The 17,456-nt window shown below is 41.5% G+C and overlaps 1 protein-coding gene and 1 long non-coding RNA gene across 5 annotated transcripts in view; both read left to right on the forward strand.

Moving 5' to 3' along the window:
* The window catches only part of hyi (hydroxypyruvate isomerase), a 62,450-nt gene extending 55,256 nt beyond the window's left edge, over positions 1 to 7,194 (forward strand). For 3 of the 4 annotated variants that reach the window (XM_049013574.1, XM_049013583.1, XM_049013568.1), the window contains 7 exons: positions 1,768 to 1,879; positions 3,757 to 3,871; positions 4,039 to 4,117; positions 4,308 to 4,357; positions 5,332 to 5,401; positions 5,574 to 5,708; positions 6,319 to 7,194. In XM_049013574.1, coding sequence (XP_048869531.1) covers positions 1,768 to 1,879; positions 3,757 to 3,871; positions 4,039 to 4,117; positions 4,308 to 4,357; positions 5,332 to 5,401; positions 5,574 to 5,708; positions 6,319 to 6,413 — 656 coding nt within the window. In that variant the 3' untranslated portion in view covers positions 6,414 to 7,194. The remainder of the gene's footprint in view (positions 1 to 1,767; positions 1,880 to 3,756; positions 3,872 to 4,038; positions 4,118 to 4,307; positions 4,358 to 5,331; positions 5,402 to 5,573; positions 5,709 to 6,318) is intronic. The other variant, XM_049013569.1, reaches the window with a different exon arrangement.
* A 2,380-nt stretch (positions 7,195 to 9,574) lies between these two features.
* LOC125705322 (uncharacterized) lies at positions 9,575 to 11,202 on the forward strand. The gene is made up of 2 exons (XR_007381472.1): positions 9,575 to 10,254; positions 10,630 to 11,202. It is a non-coding gene; the product is annotated as an uncharacterized LOC125705322 (long non-coding RNA).
* The last annotated feature ends 6,254 nt before the right edge of the window (positions 11,203 to 17,456 follow it).

The following is a 17,456-nucleotide window of genomic DNA, read 5'->3' on the forward strand; positions in this document are numbered from 1 at the left end:
ATAGATACATGTTCCACCAGGATTCCATGACTAATAATCAAATCAAGGGTATGGTTACAGGCATGAGTAGCCCGACTACATTCTGACATACACCTACAGAATCAAGAATACCTGTAAATGCTATTTTTAAAGGATCACTATCTTTCTCCATATGAATGTTAAAATCACCCGCAATAACGGCTTTGTCAGTACTGACCACCAGGTTTGTTAAAAATCAACAAATTCCTTATTACTGTACGGCCCAGATGGTCTATACACAATAACAATGGTGATTTGGGGTGAAGAACTACAAAGAGAACAAGAGTTTCAAATGTGCTGAAACTCTCACCACATTTCTCAGACACTCCAAAGTTGGACTGAAAAATTGCAGCAACACCACCACCTTTGCGATTTGGTCAAGGGCTGTGCTTATAACTGTATTCCGCTGGAGTAGATTCATTTAGTGCCATGAATTCATCTGGTTTAAGCCAGGTCTCAGTAAGGCATATGGCACCAAGACTAAAATCAGTAATTATTTAATTTATTAATGACTTAGGAGCCAGTGATCTTACATTCAGCAGTTTAAGTTTAAATATTGCATCACAACTGTTTTCTAGTAACGGATTCATTGTGATTTTTATTAAGTTATTATGGCACACACTACGGTGAAATAGTCTTCCATGATTAAAAATGCGGGGAATAGACACAGTCTCAATAAAATGGAACACCATATAAATCAACCCCCCCATCCTCTATAGTTTTTAGAATTGCTGGAAGGATCAATTGGAAATATGACAGCCAATAAAGGCCAGATTTAGTCTAGGTAATAGGTGATTTTTTTTTTCAAATACAACAGCTAGAATATTATGCAATAACTTAGCTTTTTTGGGTTTTCATTTGAGGTGTATGTGTTTAATTGCAGTTTTGTTTATCTGTTATACTGATTGAAAACATTTTGTTTTATGGGATTTTTTTGGGTGGAAAATCTTTAATCTTTAATACAGTGGTACCTTGGTTTGCGAGCATAATTCGTTCTGGAAACGTGCTTGTAATCCAAAGCACTTGAATATCAAAGCAAATTTACGCATAAGAAATAATGGAAACTCCGATGATTTGTTCCACAACCCAGAAATATTCATATAAAAATTATTAATGCGAAATATTAAGTAAAAATACCTTTTGAAAAAAATCATAGATGATGTGAGGGAGACGAGAGAGAGGAGACGGAGGAGGGTTACTTTGTAGGATGACTTTCACTATAACTAATGGAATCACTGCTATCTGTTGGCTCACTGGAATCTTTTTCTTTTTGTGCGACTTTAACAAGGAACCTATCCAATGAGAGTTGCTTTTGCCTCCTTTTCCATTTCGTGGAAATGTGACATTGCATTGTCGTTAAACAGATTCATCGCTCGCACTTCTACGGCCTTATTCAAGTGGTGCTTTTCTACTAAATTTTGACTATACAAGGGAGGCACACAGACCCACACCAAGTATGGGAAACGATTACCCACAATCCTGCAGCGAGAGAGAGAGAAGAATCATCGGCTCAGTTGTGATCACGTAACGCTAGGCAAAGCGTATACGCAATACTCCTATTGCAAGACCATGCTCGTTTATCAAGTTAGAATTTATAAAAAAATTTGCTTGTCTTGCAAAACACTCGCAGACCAAGTTATTCACAATCCAACGTTTTACTGTATTCTTAAATGAGCTGGGTAGTTACAGGGAAATGTTTTGTACATATTGGAATAACGCATGTGAATATCTGAAAATGACTGTTTGCAGGTGACATTAAGGCTGGGGAACTCGGTCTGGGTGCTGTCCCTGGCAGGCAGGCAGAGTTCAGACGGGGCTTGGAGAGTGCAGTGATGTTAGCAAAAGCCTTGGACTGCAGCAGGTAAACACTTTTGGTGTGTATGTATGTATATATGGTTTATCCAACAACCTTTGCATGTTTGTTGCAGTGGTAATGAGTCAGTAATTCAATAGAAAAGAACAATAAATGGCCAGATTCCCAAACAGGCATCATGCACTGATCTTAATTAGTTAATCATGGTTTAAAAGTTTGTTAGTTACTTTTTGAGAGTGGAGTTCCTACATGGTTCTTCCTGACCATGGTGAAAGTGGCTCGCAGGTTCCTTGACCTTGCAAAAGTTCAGGGTCTTCAGGTTACTGGATCCTGGTTCCGATGCCCTGAGCCACATCGTTGGACTCTGACACTGGTTGTGCAGTAAAGGAGATCGATCGCATGCTTGTGGGCAGACGCTGAAAGCTCCTACAGAACTGCAGCGTCTACGGAAATGCCTAGTTTGTGAATTCTGACCACAGACTTGTCATTGATATTCTGAAGATCCAGCTTAGCTCCAGCAGGCTACCACCTACTGGGAGGATAGTAGCCTAGCCAGACTCCAAGATCAGGCTGTTTATAATGAATTTCCATGCAGTTTGCGTGAGGGACTTGCAGACGTGGGTGTGACTGCTGATTCTAATGTGATGTGGGAGACCTTCCATGATAAGACACTGAGGGTTGTGTTGGTGTATACCAGTGTTTTGAGAGGGAGGTGTTTCGTCTTGCAGGGGAATGGATATTATTGAGAGGAGTCGCATTGCATTATTTCATGGCAGCACATATACACTCATAGCTTGTGTTCAGAATTCATTACTGTAAGTCTGTCGCCAAATGGAAATTAGGAAATCCATTTTTTTCGAGTGTTGGTGCTCTGTCACCAGAACAACCACCACATCCTGCATTGATGGTGTATTTTCTTATTATATCCTTTTCGGGGATGCATCAAGGCGCATTAGCGTTTACACTGCAAAAAATAAGTGATCAAATTTATTCCAGACCACCTCAGCAAGTGATCAGATCACAATGCGTCTTGGGTGTCATTTATACTTGTATTTGTTACTGCGATCAGATTTTAAAACCAAGTGTAAACAGACACAAGCACATGGACTGACACGCACAGACAAACAGACTGATACCGACAGAAATACAAATGATGCCAATATCATTTCAAATGACATGAAACAGACATAAATACAAAATGTACATTTTAACAAACCAGATGCATACTTTTAAAACAGGTTTTTAAAATGGTTTTAGAATTGCTCATCTTGCCAAAGCTTATTTGTCACTGACCCATTTACTGATCTTACCGACGATGCTATGATCTTCACAGAGTTAATGGAGGCCCTGATCGGGGGTCTCGAGAGAGTGCACGAGGGGTCTGAGTGTCTGTGTTTGTGAGTGTTCTGAAACCAAACCAAGATCCAGGCCTTTAATGACCTCTTGCACATAGCTATCAGCAGTGTGTCAACTTTAAGAGGTTCATTTACCTTGCAGTCACATTCAGTTGCTCAGGGAACCCCAATTGAGGCATATTGCCTACATTGTGAGGGAGCGTCAGTTACGGCACTATGGCCATGTGATGCATTTCTCTGAGGGTGATCCGCTCACAGTATCCTCATTGCTGAGGACCCGAGCGGCTGGACTAGGCTACAGGGACGCCCACATAACACCCGGCTGCGACAGGTAGATAAGCACTTTTGGAGGGTGGGACTGGACTCGTAATACATGTAAAAGTAATTATTAAAGTAATTAAAATGTAACCAGATACATTGCATAATTAGATATCAATCCTTCTCTTCTTTGCAGAATTGCTTCAACTGAGTCACATTGAAGGTTGTTTCGAGAATGAACAGAACATTTAAGGCACTCTCAACATTTTGTCTGTCCTTGTGTTTGTTTGTTATTGCGACTGATCTCTCCAGGATCCACTTGATGGCTGGGAGAGTGCCTCTAGGCATGGACCGAGCCTGCATTGCCATGGAGATGGAGGCCACCTTCATAGACAATCTGAAATTTGCAGCAGATGTCCTTTCAAAGGTTACTCATCCAGATAATTTGGGCAGCAAATTGTGAAATGTTAATGAGTTTATTTAATAATTTTTATTAGAAACGGCAGTGACAGATAAGATTAAATGGTAATGATCTATTATGTGAAAACACATTTATGAATATTGTCAGATGATGTTTTGTGGTCTGGTTTATAGGAAGGAATTCTTGGCTTGATTGAACCAATTAATACCAGGATAACAGACCCACAGTACTTCCTGGATACTCCCCATCAGGGTAAATTTCTCAATTATTCTTTTAAGCTGCTCACGGATGTTATATTATATTCGTTTTAAAAAGTATAATAATGAGAATCATTGTATTCATTCATTATTAAGTTTATTTACAAGTTATGATGATCACCCTCCAAATGACTTTATGAATTTTGAGGGTAAAATCGAAGGTAATGTATTTTACATGCTCCTAGCTGCTGCAATTCTGCAGAAAGTTGGCCGCTCCAATATGAAATTGCAGATGGTAAGTGAAACATACCAAAATGTTTATAATACAGTAAAATCCCATTATAACGGACTTCAAGGGACCTGACAAAACGGTCCATTATATCCAAAGTCCGTTATATCCAGAGTTGCTGTATGCCCAGAACACAACTACAGGACACCATTTACTCATGCCACACCCCAGCAGACAGACTTGTGGTACGTTATGTTATACATGTAGTAATCCAACATTACCTGACCAGATGCGTGACTATTATTAATCCCGACTTTGTATCTGTGCTGGATATCACCGGCACGCCACGCACCTTGTAGGCGGAGCCTGCATGTCCGTTATAGCTGAACAAAGTTACAGCTAAAAGCAGCCCTGGTGACCAAATTGTTTGTCCGTTATAAGCGAAATTCCGTTATATGCGAGTACACTATATCCGATGCTTTTTCTGCATGTTCTTAAAGGTACACAGCCGGGACCAGCGGACCTCGTCCGTTATAGACGATATTCCGTTATAAGCGGGTTATAATGGGATTCTACTGTAGTAAGCTTCTAAATGGCATGTGATATCTTTCTTTATGTGAACTGTGAGTAATGCCTTGTTTTCCTTATTCAATATTTCTTTTATACAATGCCACTGAAAAGCAATCATTTAGTGTTTTTTTTATGTATTTTGCCTTCCATGGGCTCTGTGTTGTGGATCAACTGGTGATCCTGAATTTCTAGGGCTGTGGATTACGAACCAGCTGACCTGTCTCTACTTTGATTTTCTCTGGGTATTTTGAATGGTTTCCCAGGGCATTGGACACACTTATAATAGACATATTCATGTGTCCATCACTATGAAGAATTGAAAGGCAATTTATTTAATCTCATAATGGGCCTGGCATGTAACTTGCTCAAGAAGTCCAGTTTGGAAAGATATGAACTGCTGGTAGGAGTGCTGCAAGTGCTCCTTTGTTTTTAAGGCTTGTTTACATCATTCGTCCAATCTCTTCTTACAGGACATCTTCCATTGGCAGATAATGGATGGCAACTTAACTCAAAACATCCAGAAGTACTTCCCTATCATAGGTAAGTGAAATCACTCATGTAAATTGTGAGATTATTATAAGCCAAATTAGCAACAGGACTAATACACAAAGAATGAATTTTCCTCATGCAGCTAATGCTAATTATTGGTGCAGTTAGTTTGTTAAGCTTTTGGGGCTTTTTACACATAGTGAAAAATGACGTTTCGGTTCAGGTCATGTGCAGATTGCCCAAGTTCCTGATCGTAATGAGCCAGACAGCTCCGGAGAGGTGAACTTCCCCTACCTGTTCGACCTGCTGGAAACAGTAGGATATAAAGGCTACATTGGCTGTGAATATAAACCCAACAGTGAGTGGTTTTATGTCTGTCTCCAGAGTCAAATTACCATTTTAGCACTGAACATAAGATACAAGGGCAGGCATGGTTGTACAGTGGTTAGCACTCTTGCATCACACTTCTGGGACCGGGGTTCGAGTCTCCTACATGTGTGGAGTTTGCCTGTCCTCCCTCTGTGGATTGCTCTGGGTATTCCAATTTACCTGAGGTGTGAATACTGCTAATGGTTGCCACTCCATCATGGGGTACTCCCTGCCTTTCGCCTATAGCTTCGGCGGCCCTGCATAGGAAACGCAGGTATGGATGGAAGTACATTGGTTGTAGTATGGTCACAATATTGATGAGACATTTTAAATGACCTTTATCCTAGGATTGCTAATTAAAATACAAAATTAAAAATAGAAGTGTTTTATGGAAGTTCAAATGTGTTAATTTTAGTCTAAATAATCTTCTGTGATTAATTGAAAGCAGATTTATCCAAACATTAGAATTTTAGATGAAAAAGACAAAATATAACTCAACAGCTGCATTTTAGTGTGTGAATAATCGAAAATGGAGTACATCCATAAATTACATGCGAGGATGAGATGGAACTGAAGCGGTGTCATTTTTGTTACTTCAGGTACAACTGAGGCTGGTTTGGCATGGCTCAAAGAGTACTGGAGTAATCACAAGAGGAAAAACGCTGGTGTACCTTCATGTCCTTCAGATCCCTGAAGACTGTTGAGAGTCCAGTGGGTAGTATCATGCAGTATTTCAAATGTATAATTCACAGTAGTAAATTAATTGTATATTGCTTTCAGATCAATTACCAGTCCAGATGCAAAAAAAATTTAGTTAACTGTAAACCTTGTACGTTGCCCAGTATTACTTTTCCAGCTTTGTAATAATTTGCTGATTATTCTGTTGTTATATAATTCCTAGATATAATTTTTCATTTCTATATTTGGTTCCAAAAATTGTGACACTGTGAATGACCTCTAATCATATCATAGATATTCTGGACCTCAAAAAGGAAAAAGTTAAAAAATTTTTAACTGTTGTTATATTTAGATAGTTATAGTAATACTGGGACTAAATTGGTTTAAGCAGAAGAGCACTAAAAAGGATCACAATCACCAAACAACCACCAACACACATGAAGGGGAAACGCAGGGAGGTCAGATATCAGACAAAAAGACACACAAACAGTAGGTAGTTTACACAATGGCTAAAAATGTGCGAGGATCGGACAGGATTCATATATAACACAGACAAGGACACGTGACAATAGGGATACAACTCAAGTATTTACAATAACACATACAGGGGCTATTTACAATGCCCGCAGAGCATGTGGGGAAATGTTAATTAGCTCCACTACGTGGAGTTATTGCACTGGTGCTACAGTATATTCAGCTTCATAGCCACTGGTTTTATTGATTATAACCATGTACGTAGCTTGAGGAAAATAGTTTCCCTGCAATGTTTTAATAGATTAAAAATCTATTTCTCTTTATAGTGACATGTTTTATTCATAATAACTGTATATTTAGCCCCATAGAGACATTTCATTTTCTATGGTGCATTTGATTATCTCTCCGAAGTTGTAAATTCCAAGGTGTGTGATGTGTGATCACTGATTCCAGCTACAAATCACTGGTTCCAGCTACATCTCAAAACAAACATGGCTGCCTCCACGAACACACTGGTGTTGTGTATTGTTGCTTTATATTTTAGCAGATATGGAGCAAACAAACAAGAAACACAAACTAGTCAAACCACATTAAAAGCTTTATAATATTTTAGTAGATCCATAGCAAAATTCTTTTTTCGAGAAGCAATCAAACTACAAACAAAAGACACAAGTCTGGTAAAAAAATCTGATATTGCATGCTAGGATACTGTTTACGGTCATGATATAGTAATCGACCACATGTTTACACAAGTGGAAGCTCACACTTTGTGGAATATCACACATTGTTTCGGTATGTGAGACTAAGGAATAAGGATATAACGCCCATATTCACAAAAGGGGATAGAAGTAATCCAGCAAACTAAAGGCCAATCAGTTTAACTTGCATAACTGGAAAAATAATGGAAGCAATAATCCAAGTAAAAATGGTGGATTACCTAGATTCAAATAACATTCTGAGGGATAGCCAACATGGATTTAGGAGAGGTAGTTCCTTTTTGGCTAATTTATTCGAGGAAGCTACAAGAAAAATTGATCACATAAAGGCTTTCGATGTGATCTACTTAGATTTCCAGAAGGCCTTTGATGTTGTCCCACTTAAACGGCTCGTGCTTAAGCTCAAAGCTGCAGGGATTTTAGGAACTACAGCAGCTTGGATCAAAAACTGGTTAACAAACAAGAAGCAGCAAGTACCTATTAGAGGCAGAATGTCACAGAATGGCCGCAGTGTTATTTTAGGACCACTATTGTTCCTAATTTACATTAATGATATTGACACCAAAACATACAGTAAACTGGTTAAATTTGCAGACAGCACGAAGGTGGGTGGTATAGCACATACTGATAAGAACATAAGAACTATACAGAGACTATACGAGAGGAGGCCATTCGGCCCATCAAGCTCGCTTGGGGAGAACTAAACTAATAGCTCTGAGTCGTTAAAATCTTATCTAGCTCTGATTTAAAGGAACCCAAGGATTCAGCTTGCACTACATTATCAGGAAGGCTATTCCATACTCTGACTACACGCTGTGTAAAGAAGTGCTTCCTTAAATCCAGCTTGAATTGTTCTCCTGCTAATTTCCACCTATGGCCACGAGTTCGTGTATTTAAACTAATGCTGAAGTAACTATTTGGTTGAACAGCATCCAAACCTGTTAGAATCTTATATACCTGGATCATGTCCCCCCTCAGTCTCCTTTGCTTGAGACTGAACAGATTTAGCTCAAGTAACCTTTCCTCGTAGGACATTCCTCTAAGACCAGGAATCATTTTTGTGGCCCTACGCTGCACCTTTTCTAAGGCCACAATGTCCTTTTTACGATATGGTGACCAAACCTGCACACAATATTCTAGGTGAGGTCTCACCAAGGAATTGTATAATCTTAGCATTACCTCCCTATCTGCTACACCACCCACCTTGGTGTCATCTGCAAATTTCACCAGTTTACTGTATGTATTGGTATCCATATCATTTATGTAAATTAGGAACAATAGTGGTCCTAAAATCGAACCCTGCGGTACCCCACTATGAACGCAGGCCCACTGTGACATTGTGCCTCTTATAACTACTCGCTGTTTCCTATCTGTTAACCAGTTATCAATCCAGGTCGCTACAGTACCTAAAATACCTGTCGCTTTGAGTTTGAGTAGAAGGGGACAACATCAAAAGCCTTTTGGAAATCTAAGTAGATGACATCATAGGCCTTCTTATCATCAACTTCCTGAGTAGCTTCCTCCAAAAAACTCCAACAGATTTGTTAAACAGGATCTACCTCTCCTAAATCCATGCTGGCTATCCCGCAAAATGTTATTGGTGTCCAGGTAATCTACCATTTTCTCTTTGATTATAGCCTCCATAACTTTACCAGTTATACAAGTTAGACTGATTGGCCTATAGTTAGACAAATTACTTCTATCCCCTTTTTTGAAAATGGGCGTTATGAAGGCGTGCTTCCAATCAGAAGGTACCACACCTTCAGATAAGGATTTTTGAAACAGTAAAGTTAGGGGTCGACAAATAATATCCCTCATCTCTTTCAACACTATAGGTAAGATGCCATCAGGGCCCTGTGATTTATTTATTTTGAGCTTAGCTAGGCTTTGCAAAACACCTGCTTCAGTTTTATTTATATATATATATATATATATATATATATATATATATATATATATATATATATATATATTAGCTATAGATGATGCTGGATAGGTAATAACAGTGAATACCCGTGCAAAACTATCATTGAACTCATTTACTATATCAATGTCGTTTACTATTATAAGACCCTTACTATCCTGCAAATTAGTAATTTCAGGTTTTAGAGCTCTTTTAGAGTTAAAATACTGGAAGAAACTTTTAACGTCATCCTTAGCTTCCAATGCAACCATCCTTTCGACATTTCTTTTACCTCGTCTAATATCATTTTTTTAACTCGACCTGTAGACTTAGATATTCCTGCTTAATTCTGTCATCATCAGTTATTTTCCATTGCTGGAACAAAGCCCTTTTCCTCCTTACTTTATACTTTATTTCCCTAGTAAACCACCTAGGTTGCAATTTCCTAGCAGCACAGAGGCTAAAACGGGATCTTGATTTAATTAGCGACTGGGCTGATACCTGGCATTTAATATAGATAAATGTAAGGTAATCCATGCAGGGAGCAGAAATATAAATTGTGCGTTCGTTTTTCTCTCGTAACTCATAAATTCCAAGTTGAGTGACATCACGTCGGACAATCTCCCATTCGAGCTACCACAACTCAAAACAAACATGGCTGTCTCCGTGAACATGCTGCTGTTGCTGTTGTCTGAGCACAAAAAACTCAAGGAAAGAGTACTTGCCGTCAAAAACTATACTGAAGAGGAAGAACAGTGAAAAAGGTATGTGTTACATTGTGTACCCCCACAAAAAAAGGGAGGAATAAGCAAACATTTATATGATTCCGGCCATAATTTAGAGCCATTGTGATATAACCAGCAAGAAACAAACGAACCTTCACTCATCTGTAACACTTTTTAAATTTGTGAAATACGTTTGTGTAAAAGTGAAAAAGGTCCCAACTTGGAATTACTGTTGATGCTTATTTTTGATGACATATTTTGCAAAATTCTATGGTGACAGTTGATCGCCACGGATTTAATATTTACGGAAAACGACGAAAATACCTTGTGCTTACTGAAAATCCAGTACTTTAAACTCGCACATGAAATAGTCGACTGAGAATAACAGCAAATAAACGTATCATTTTTATCCAGGATTGCAGTAGCCTGTGCTGTCCCCCATTAGCTCATCGGGTGATGGTTGTGAAGACGGGCATAGAATGGGAGCGAATGATGAGCATGGACGACAACATTTTTTCGCCATCTGAGAGTGACCAAAAGTCAGTGCGACTATCTTCTACTGAAGCTACAGGAACAGGGACTAACGGAGGAACTGACCAGAGGGCTTCCATCTTCTCCTGTAAGACAGAAGATCTTGATGTTCTTGTGGTACATGGCAAACCAGAACAGTTTCAGAGAGATTTCTGACAAGTTTAACATTTCACAGTCAGCGGCACACGAAGCTGTGAGTGAAGTCCTTCAGCTATTCACTACTCTTGGACCCCTCTTTATCTCCAGGCCAACTTCATATGAGAAGAAAGCATCATCGGCCACTTTCCACCGTGTGCTTCCCCGATCGTACCCAGCTGTACCTTGTTGTTTTGCTCTGTCTTGTCTATTTCAGTCCCTGTTTTGCCTTAGTTCATTGTCTGTCATTGATGTTAGTCAGTGTTAGATGTTTCTTGCTCCCCGTTGTTCCAATAAATCCCCATGTTCCCCGATTCTGCCTGCCTGCCTGCCTGCCTGCTCTTTGCCCGCTTAACTAGCGTGTTCGCCACACACCTGACACAGACCACTTGCAATTACATTTATGACTATCAATACATTTAATGAAATGAACATTCTGAAATTTTTATAAAGTAGAGATATAGTGAAACACTGTTGACTGTTTAAGCTGCCATATTGAAATGACAACACAGGGTCAACTCGGACAAGAAAATTCTGTCCAACATCAACGTCATAAAAGAGACGTGTTTCCGACGGGAAGTGACGTTTTTCGTGACATTTTCATCCGAGTTCCAAGTTGGAAAGAAATAATCGAACGCTAATATTTTATGGGTTCCACTGAAATATAGGTAGCTGATTATGAGACTGACCAACATGAATGTGTGTATGTTGATACTTCCACTCTTCCCAGTGTGGGGAAGCAATAAAAAAGGCCAATATGATGTTGGGTTACATCTCTAGTTGTGTGGAGTTTAAGTCAAGGGAGGTGATGCTACAATTAAATAATTCCTTGGTAAGACCCTACCTAGAATATTGTGTGCTGCTTTGGTCACCGTACGTTAAAAAGGACATTGCTGCCTTGGAAAGGGTGCAACATAGGGCTACAAGAATGATTCCTGGTCTTAGAGGAATGTCTTATGAGGAGAGGTTACCTGAGCTGAATCTGTTTAGCCTCGAGCAAAGGAGACTAAGGGGGGACATGATCCAGGTGTGTAAGATTCTAACAGGTTTGGATTATCTTCAGTCAAATGGCTACATCAATATTAGTTTAAATATTAGAACTAATGGCCATAAGTGGAAATTAGTATGAGAACATTTTAAAATGGATTTGAGAAAGCATTTTGTTACACAGCATTTAGTTAGAGTATAGAAAAGTCTTCCTGTTAGTGTAGTGCAAGCTAAAACCCTGGATTCCTTTAAGTCAGAACCCCGGGCTACACTGGTGAGATCAGGTGCATTCTTTGTCTGTCTTCTCGTTAGTATAATGATGAGTATCCCCGCCTGTCACGCGGGAGAATGGCCGGTACTCTGAATCCAGTAATCCAAGTTCAAATCTCGGTTGGACATGCCACCTGGAAGATTACTTACTGCACTCTGCATGCAAGGAACGACAGTTGTCGCCTTAACAATATAGGCTTATGTCTTGTTGCCTGTGTACATGTTATTTTCTGGATTGTCTTGCTTCCTCTGGCTCCATTCATCTAAACCTAGAGAACGCTAATATTCCTGCAGCTTGAGTTTGGCGGCTTTATTTGGTTCACGGCTAAAAGTAACAGCACACTCCCCGTCGGGGAATCGAACCCCGGTCTCCCGCGTGACAGGCGGGGATACTCACCACTATACTAGCGAGGAGACGGACAAGTAACTCACCTGATCAAACGTTTCCCGTGGCTGTGGTCAAGATACGTGCTCCTCACATTCCATTGTGTTTGATGCTGTGATAGCAACATGACGGCAAACGATATTAATTAAACTTTACTCAGTGGAAGCGTCTCTATTGAGACAACATGAATGTACTGAATAAATGGTGAGATCTTGCCTTTCGCTTTCACAGTTCCGTTCGATTATGGCTTGCTCATTTAGATCAATGATTCAAATGGAGATTTGGGAATGACTCACACCTAATCTCTGTTCCATACGGACGCACACGCTACTGTCTTTCCCCCAATATACCAGAATAAATGAGATTTGAATTGATCTCCTAATGCCATGCCAGGTGAGTCAAGGTTGACAGGGTCCATTGGCTACACTGAAGAAGCAGAATGCAGCTGCGTCCAGCCTGGGTCCCATGGTGCAATGGCCAGCACTCTGGGCTTTGAATCCAGTGATCCGAGTTCGAGTCTCGGTGGGGCCTTCGTCTTGAAACATGCTAGATTCTGTGTGAAGAGACCAGCCGTTCTTCCCCTGAGAGCAAAGGGAAGTGTCTTTGCTGCTTTGCCCGTTTGGTTCAATTATGCTGCTTCTTCTTGCTCCGATCACCTCAAGCTACCATTCACTTCTGTCTGTCAGCTGTATCATACACAAACTGAAAATGTGTCTCTAAGATTGTACAGGAAGATGAGGTCCCATGGTGTAACGGTCAGCACTCTGAATCCAGTAATCCAAGTTCAAATCTCGGTTGGACATGCTACCTGGAAGATTACTTACTGCACTCTGCATGCAAGGAACGACAGTTGTCGCCTTAACAACATAGGCTTATGTCTTCTTGCCTGTGTACCCGTTATTTTCTGGATTGTCTTGCTTCCTCTGGCTCCATTCATCTAAACCTCGAGAACGCTAATATTCCTGCAGCTTGAGTTTGGCGGCTTTACTTGGTTCACGGCTAAAAGCAACAGCACACTCCCCGTCGGGGAATCGAACCCCGGTCTCCCGCGTGACAGGTGGGGATACTCACCACTATACTAACGAGGAGACGGACAAATAACTCACCTGATCAAACGTTTCCCGTGGCTGTGGTAAAGATACGTGCTCCTCACATTCCATTGTGTTTGATGCTGTGATAGCAACATGACGGCAAACGATATTAATTAAACTTTACTCAGTGGAAGCGTCTCTATTGAGACAACATGAACGTACTGAATAAATGGTGAGATCTTGCCTTTCGCTTTCACAGTTCCGTTCGATTATGGCTTGCTCATTTAGATCAATGATTCAAATGGAGATTTGGGAATGACTCACACCTAATCTCTGTTCCATACGGACGCACACGCTACTGTCTTTCCCCCAAAATACCAGAATAAATGAGATTTGAATTGATTTCCTAATGCCATGCCAGGTGAGTCAAGGTTGACAGGGTCCATTGGCTACACTGAAGAAGCAGAAAGCAGCTGCGTCCAGCCTGGGTCCCATGGTGCAATGGCCAGCACTCTGGGCTTTGAATCCAGTGATCCGAGTTCGAGTCTCGGTGGGGCCTTCATCTTGAAACATGCTAGATTCTGTGTGACGAGACCAGCCGTTCTTCCCCTGAGAGCAAAGGGAAGTGTCTTTGCTGCTTTGCCCGTTTGGTTCAATTATGCTGCTTCTTCTTGCTCCGATCACCTCAAGCTACCATTCACTTCTGTCTGTCAGCTGTATCATACACAAACTGAAAATATGTCTCTAAGATTGTACAGGAAGATGAGGTCCCATGGTGTAACGGTCAGCACACTGAATCCAGTAATCCAAGTTCAAATCTCGGTTGGACATGCCACCTGGAAGATTACTTACTGCACTCTGCATGCAAGGAACGACAGTTGTCGCCTTAACAACATAGGCTTATGTCTTCTTGCCTGTGTACCCGTTATTTTCTGGATTGTCTTGCTTCCTCTGGCTCCATTCATCTAAACCTCGAGAACGCTAATATTCCTGCAGCTTGAGTTTGGCGGCTTTACTTGGTTCACGGCTAAAAGCAACAGCACACTCCCCGTCGGGGAATCGAACCCCGGTCTCCCGCGTGACAGGCGGGGATACTCACCACTATACTAACGAGGAGACGGACAAATAACGCACCTGATCAAACGTTTCCCGTGGCTGTGGTAAAGATACGTGCTCCTCACATTCCATTGTGTTTGATGCTGTGATAGCAACATGACGGCAAACGATATTAATTAAACTTTACTCAGTGGAAGCGTCTCTATTGAGACAACATGAACGTACTGAATAAATGGTGAGATCTTGCCTTTTTTCTTTCACAGTTCCGTTCGATTATGGCTTGCTCATTTAGATCAATGATTCAAATGGAGATTTGGGAATGACTCACACCTAATCTCTGTTCCATACGGACGCACACGCTACTGTCTTTCCCCCAATATACCAGAATAAATGAGATTTGAATTGATCTCCTAATGCCATGCCAGGTGAGTCAAGGTTGACAGGGTCCATTGGCTACACTGAAGGAGCAGAAAGCAGCTGCGTCCAGCCTGGGTCCCATGGTGCAATGGCCAGCACTCTGGGCTTTGAATCCAGTGATCCGAGTTCGAGTCTCGGTGGGTCCTTCATCTTAAAACATGCTAGATTCTGTGTGAAGAGACCAGCCGTTCTTCCCCTGAGAGCAAAGGGAAGTGTCTTTGCTGCTTTGCCCGTTTGGTTCAATTATGCTGCTTCTTCTTGCTCCGATCACCTCAAGCTACCATTCACTTCTGTCTGTCAGCTGTATCATACACAAACTGAAAATATGTCTCTAAGATTGTACAGGAAGATGAGGTCCCATGGTGTAACGGTCAGCACTCTGAATCCAGTAATCCAAGTTCAAATCTCGGTTGGACATGCCACCTGGAAGATTACTTACTGCACTCTGCATGCAAGGAACGACAGTTGTCGCCTTAACAACATAGGCTTATGTCTTCTTGCCTGTGTACCCGTTATTTTCTGGATTGTCTTGCTTCCTCTGGCTCCATTCATCTAAACCTCGAGAACGCTAATATTCCTGCAGCTTGAGTTTGGCGGCTTTACTTGGTTCACGGCTAAAAGCAACAGCACACTCCCCGTCAGGGAATCGAACCCCGGTCTCCCGCGTGACAGGTGGGGATACTCACCACTATACTAACGAGGAGACGGACAAATAACTCACCTGATCAAACGTTTCCCGTGGCTGTGGTAAAGATACGTGCTCCTCACATTCCATTGTGTTTGATGCTGTGATAGCAACATGACGGCAAACGATATTAATTAAACTTTACTCAGTGGAAGCGTCTCTATTGAGACAACATGAACGTACTGAATAAATGGTGAGATCTTGCCTTTCGCTTTCACAGTTCCGTTCGATTATGGCTTGCTCATTTAGATCAATGATTCAAATGGAGATTTGGGAATGACTCACACCTAATCTCTGTTCCATACGGACGCACACGCTACTGTCTTTCCCCCAAAATACCAGAATAAATGAGATTTGAATTGATTTCCTAATGCCATGCCAGGTGAGTCAAGGTTGACAGGGTCCATTGGCTACACTGAAGAAGCAGAAAGCAGCTGCGTCCAGCCTGGGTCCCATGGTGCAATGGCCAGCACTCTGGGCTTTGAATCCAGTGATCCGAGTTCGAGTCTCGGTGGGGCCTTCATCTTGAAACATGCTAGATTCTGTGTGAAGAGACCAGCCGTTCTTCCCCTGAGAGCAAAGGGAAGTGTCTTTGCTGCTTTGCCCGTTTGGTTCAATTATGCTGCTTCTTCTTGCTCCGATCACCTCAAGCTACCATTCACTTCTGTCTGTCAGCTGTATCATACACAAACTGAAAATATGTCTCTAAGATTGTACAGGAAGATGAGGTCCCATGGTGTAACGGTCAGCACACTGAATCCAGTAATCCAAGTTCAAATCTCGGTTGGACATGCCACCTGGAAGATTACTTACTGCACTCTGCATGCAAGGAACGACAGTTGTCGCCTTAACAACATAGGCTTATGTCTTCTTGCCTGTGTACCCGTTATTTTCTGGATTGTCTTGCTTCCTCTGGCTCCATTCATCTAAACCTCGAGAACGCTAATATTCCTGCAGCTTGAGTTTGGCGGCTTTACTTGGTTCACGGCTAAAAGCAACAGCACACTCCCCGTCGGGGAATCGAACCCCGGTCTCCCGCGTGACAGGCGGGGATACTCACCACTATACTAACGAGGAGACGGACAAATAACGCACCTGATCAAACGTTTCCCGTGGCTGTGGTAAAGATACGTGCTCCTCACATTCCATTGTGTTTGATGCTGTGATAGCAACATGACGGCAAACGATATTAATTAAACTTTACTCAGTGGAAGCGTCTCTATTGAGACAACATGAACGTACTGAATAAATGGTGAGATCTTGCCTTTTTTCTTTCACAGTTCCGTTCGATTATGGCTTGCTCATTTAGATCAATGATTCAAATGGAGATTTGGGAATGACTCACACCTAATCTCTGTTCCATACGGACGCACACGCTACTGTCTTTCCCCCAATATACCAGAATAAAAGAGATTTGAATTGATCTCCTAATGCCATGCCAGGTGAGTCAAGGTTGACAGGGTCCATTGGCTACACTGAAGGAGCAGAAAGCAGCTGCGTCCAGCCTGGGTCCCATGGTGCAATGGCCAGCACTCTGGGCTTTGAATCCAGTGATCCGAGTTCGAGTCTCGGTGGGTCCTTCATCTTAAAACATGCTAGATTCTGTGTGAAGAGACCAGCCGTTCTTCCCCTGAGAGCAAAGGGAAGTGTCTTTGCTGCTTTGCCCGTTTGGTTCAATTATGCTGCTTCTTCTTGCTCCGATCACCTCAAGCTACCATTCACTTCTGTCTGTCAGCTGTATCAT

This window comes from Brienomyrus brachyistius, chromosome 1 (genome assembly GCF_023856365.1).
Source record: "Brienomyrus brachyistius isolate T26 chromosome 1, BBRACH_0.4, whole genome shotgun sequence".
Lineage (NCBI taxonomy): Eukaryota > Metazoa > Chordata > Actinopteri > Osteoglossiformes > Mormyridae > Brienomyrus > Brienomyrus brachyistius.